The sequence below is a fragment of the Nanorana parkeri genome, unplaced genomic scaffold (assembly GCF_000935625.1).
Source record: "Nanorana parkeri isolate BGI_ZX_2015 unplaced genomic scaffold, ASM93562v1 scaffold111, whole genome shotgun sequence".
NCBI classification, from domain to species: Eukaryota; Metazoa; Chordata; class Amphibia; order Anura; family Dicroglossidae; genus Nanorana; species Nanorana parkeri.
Genome location: NW_017306379.1, coordinates 2,158,504 through 2,162,582, shown reverse-complemented (window position 1 = coordinate 2,162,582; position 4,079 = coordinate 2,158,504). Strand labels below are relative to the sequence as shown.

At 42.9% G+C, this 4,079-nt stretch overlaps 1 protein-coding gene across 1 annotated transcript in view; it reads left to right on the top strand.

The window, feature by feature from the left end:
* TTLL7 (tubulin tyrosine ligase like 7) overlaps positions 1-4,079 on the top strand; it is a 139,931-nt gene that overhangs the window by 83,628 nt on the left and 52,224 nt on the right. The window contains exon 14 of the mRNA XM_018553127.1: positions 2,957-3,043. Within this exon, the coding sequence (XP_018408629.1) occupies positions 2,957-3,043 (87 nt within the window). The remainder of the gene's footprint in view (positions 1-2,956; positions 3,044-4,079) is intronic.

Genomic DNA, 4,079 nt, shown 5'->3' with positions numbered 1-4,079 from the left:
CCCCCCCCCCCCCATTTCCCTTTTAAACATAAAGGAGCAGCATCCATTGCAAGTGATTTCATCAGCACTTGGAATATTTTAATAACCTTTTAACTTTAATATCACTTTAAATCAAATCTGATGCTTTGCCCTGCATGGATAAGCGCAGCTTCCCTTTAATTCATGGGGATTAAACTATAAGACTCTTGTAAAGTTATTCGTGCCAAAAAATTAGCATTCTGAATTTTGTATTGTGGAAATGCCAGACAATTTTGTATAAGCCATAATGATCACACCATCCTCTGTACCGAGCCAAGGCCTTTGTGGAATTCATTTTAGAATTGCTGCAAGCGACAGTTCATCATTTACAGTAGACCCGTTCTATAGATATTCATAAGGAATATAGTAGATAATCATGTCTAAAGATTTCTCAGCTTGGTGAAAAAAGTTTCACTGGGAGAAAGTTAGCGGTATATTATGATTACCGAATTCTTGTGCTGTCTTGTTGCAGAAAGTCTTTGATGACCTCTGTCCAGCATATTTTCCTTCACCATAAAAGCTCGGTATTCCTTACCATCATTGTGAACACTTACCTGAGGCTGACACTGAGACATCTTTAAAGATGAGGCTTGAGTTTTTTAAAATTATATTTTATTTAAACATTGCTCAGAAGTCTCATGTCTTTCCCAGGAGTCACAGAGGCAGACATGCTATAGGATCAGAGAATATATAATATTAACAGGGAGTTGAGATGCCCCTGAGCTTTTGCGGAGTTCCCAGAGTAGAATAGCCTGGTTTGACAGCGTATTAGGAATGCACGGTAGCAGGAGACTGTTTCGGTGTTACTTATAGAACATTGCTTGTTATAGTCTCTGTACATCAAACAACTTCTACAAAGTTATATCTGATTCTGTGTTGTTCACTATTAGTGGATTATGTATTTCTATATAACAGCAGAAGTTTACTATTTACCTCCTGGTGTCTGTCTATCTTGTAGTCAAGAACTAGCTGCACTCCTTACCGGAATAGTAGTAAACCTGCAAAGCAGGTGGGTGCTTGTAGTGACCACAGACGGCCCCGTGAACAATGCAGATCTAGAAAGGATTGTCACCAGCACACCAAAAGTTTTGAAGCAAAAAGTCCTTTATTGACAAATCGCCATCCAATACAAGCGCTTTCGGGGTCTCAGCAGTACCCCTTCATCAGGCTCAGAATTTTGGTGTGCTGGTGACAATCCTTTCTAGATGTCTATTTATCTTGAACGCACTCCTTAAAGTGACATTAAACCCTCAGATTTTTTAACATAAACCAATACTGTAATGTGCGCCTTACTGTAATCCATGGTAGCTTCCCTTCTCTTTGCTGCTCTTCCTTTTAAATCCTCATGTCTTCTCATGCTTGGGGAGAACTTCCCTTTTCAGCTCAGGGCCTCTTCCTGCCTATAGGTTACAAGCCTATAGAAACTAATACACAGACACCGTATATCCATTCCTGAGACAAGGCAGTCTGCTGCAAAACAGAAGTTCTGCAGAGCATGAGAACAGATACAGATTTAAAAGGAAGAGCAGCAAAGAGAAGGGAAACAGCCATGGATTACAGTAAGGCGTACATTACACTATTGTTTTATGTTAAAAAATCTGAGGGTTTAATGTCACTTTAACGGATTTAAACTGATATTAGTTTTTTTTTTACATTTTTATACATAGGAGGCCCACACTTGTATAAAACCTCCTATTGTTCTGCTTTAAAAATGTTCAGTTCCTCGTTCTGTAGTGGGTCCCTGCATTGCTTTCCCTCCCGCCCCCTGCACTGGTGCCTCCATCAGCTATGCGGCTGCTGTAGAGGCACCCGTGCGTGCACATTCCCGGGCCGTGCCCGCAAGTAGCTGTGTGCGTCCATAGACACACACAGCCCTGTGGCAGGGCACGTTCCTCCTCTCCTCCCAAAAGATTGATTGACGTCACAAGGAGCCTATGGCTCCTCTGCCTTCAGTATCCTCCCTGGCAACCAGGAAGTTCAGTAACGGACGATTGCTTTGGGGAATTTTGCATTGATTTAATTTCCAATGAGGTCTATAGGGCCAAGCGCGTTGAAAAAACGCCCCAAAGTAGCTCAGGAACTTTTTCCAGCGACAGGCGCTTTGCAGCTTGCGACAAAACTCCTATGTGTAAACATGGGCCATTTCATTGGGAATTCATACACTGAGCGTTTTGTTGTGCGTGTTTGTGCGCTACAACGGGCCTAAGTTTAAATGGGGGCTTAAAGAGATCTAAAGCCAAACTTCTCAGAGCCGCTCAGACAGCTCAGAGCCGTGCTGCACCTGGGAAAGATCCTGAAAATATTATGGAGATCCACCCAGCTGCCTGATTGACAGCTGGTTCTGCCTCTCTAGATCCAGAGCCAGCTGTGCCCACCCCCTCCTTTGTCTGTCCCTCCAATGAGCACTGGAGGAACAGAGGGGAATCCTGGTGGGGGGCAATGACTGACAGTCCCTGCTGTCTGCAGGGAGAACACCATGAGCTGAGCGATGTTTCGTTGTATAATAATATAATAAAGTACAGAGTTATAGATTTGTCTGGGGCCTCATTTAGCTAAAACCCACTGCATAGCTGAGGGCCACAAAGAAGGGATAAAACAGCTGCAATAAGTGGTCCAGGAAAAAAAAAAAGTTGGATTGCTCTATAGTGTGCAGTTACCGGAGCTTTTTCTGAGAGCAATACAAGTGCTTCCATCCCATACTCCCTTCTGAGAATGCTAATTCCCTGGCCTTCAAGCCCATCCCCCCCAGCTTCACATCTTAGTGCGTCACCAACCATCAACAACATGAAGCCAGTGCAGTAGTAGCTCCCAAGTACATTTTTTTCCCGGTCAGTAACACAGTGAATTAAATCCTTTTATATGCATGTGTACAGTAAGTGTTCATATAACCACAACATTAAATATCAGAACACAAATGTTTTCTACTTTATATTACCAGGAGGAAGACATTTTGGACCTCTTGGAACAATGTGAAATAGATGATGAAAAGCTGTCTGGAAAATCTACTCGACACAGAGAGCCACGGGTATGTAGCAAAGAGGAATGCCCACACTTGAGGTCATGACATGTTAAGTCATGACGTGTTAGAATCCTTTTATAGATGGGTTAAATGCATTGCTTCCATGTTTCCAGCATAAAACTTATCTTAGTCTGAGTCATATGGCAGCATAAAGTTCCCTTTCATTGCTTAGAACAGCCTTTCTCAACCAGGGTGCTGTGGGGTATCTTCTGGTTTCCTCAGGGGTGCCTCGAAATATTTGCACAGCGTCATGCCTTTCCGCGGTGCAGACGTGCTTCTGATGTGACGGGGGGCTTGTGATGTGAAGTGTGGGCACTGTTGTAAAAAGGAAGGGGTTCGAATGTTAAGAGAGCTTTTGATGTTAAGGGGGCTCCTAGCTCAAGAAGGGGGACACTGAAGTACGAGGAGGGGGCTCCTGATGTGAAGGGGGCTCCTAGCTCAAGAAGAGGGGACTCTAAAGTAAAATGAGGGGGCTCCTGATGTAAAATGAGGGGGCTCCTAATAAGAAGTAAGGCTTCTGATGTACAGGGGAAACTCTCATTTAAAAGGGGGGAACCCCACTGTTTTGTGTGTTTTTACATCGTTTTCCCACTTAAAATCCATGAGTTCTCAATCTAGGATAAGGGTCTGTCATAGATTTTGGAGGGGCCACACATCGTTTCTTACATATTTACATTTCCGTTTTTTACATTTGGGGTGCCACAAGACTTTTCATACTTTTAAAGGGTGCCATGACAAAAAGAAGATGAAGAAACGCTGGATTAGAAGGTAGAAGTAGTGCGTTTTGCCGGTTTTTAACATTTGTGTAATATTGACAATTTTTAAAATGTCTTTGAGTACTGGTTTAATATTATTCAGTATCACTGCCAAGTCTTGTTGTTGCACACCACTACTTTCATTGTAAAGAAGCCTTGTCCGTGTATTACCCACATATTACATAGTTTTGCAAATCTAAAGCTGATTATGTAAAGATTGTATGGTCATAATGCTGCACTCCAGAACCCCCCCCCCCAACCCTCTCTACATATTCCTGTATTTTCTA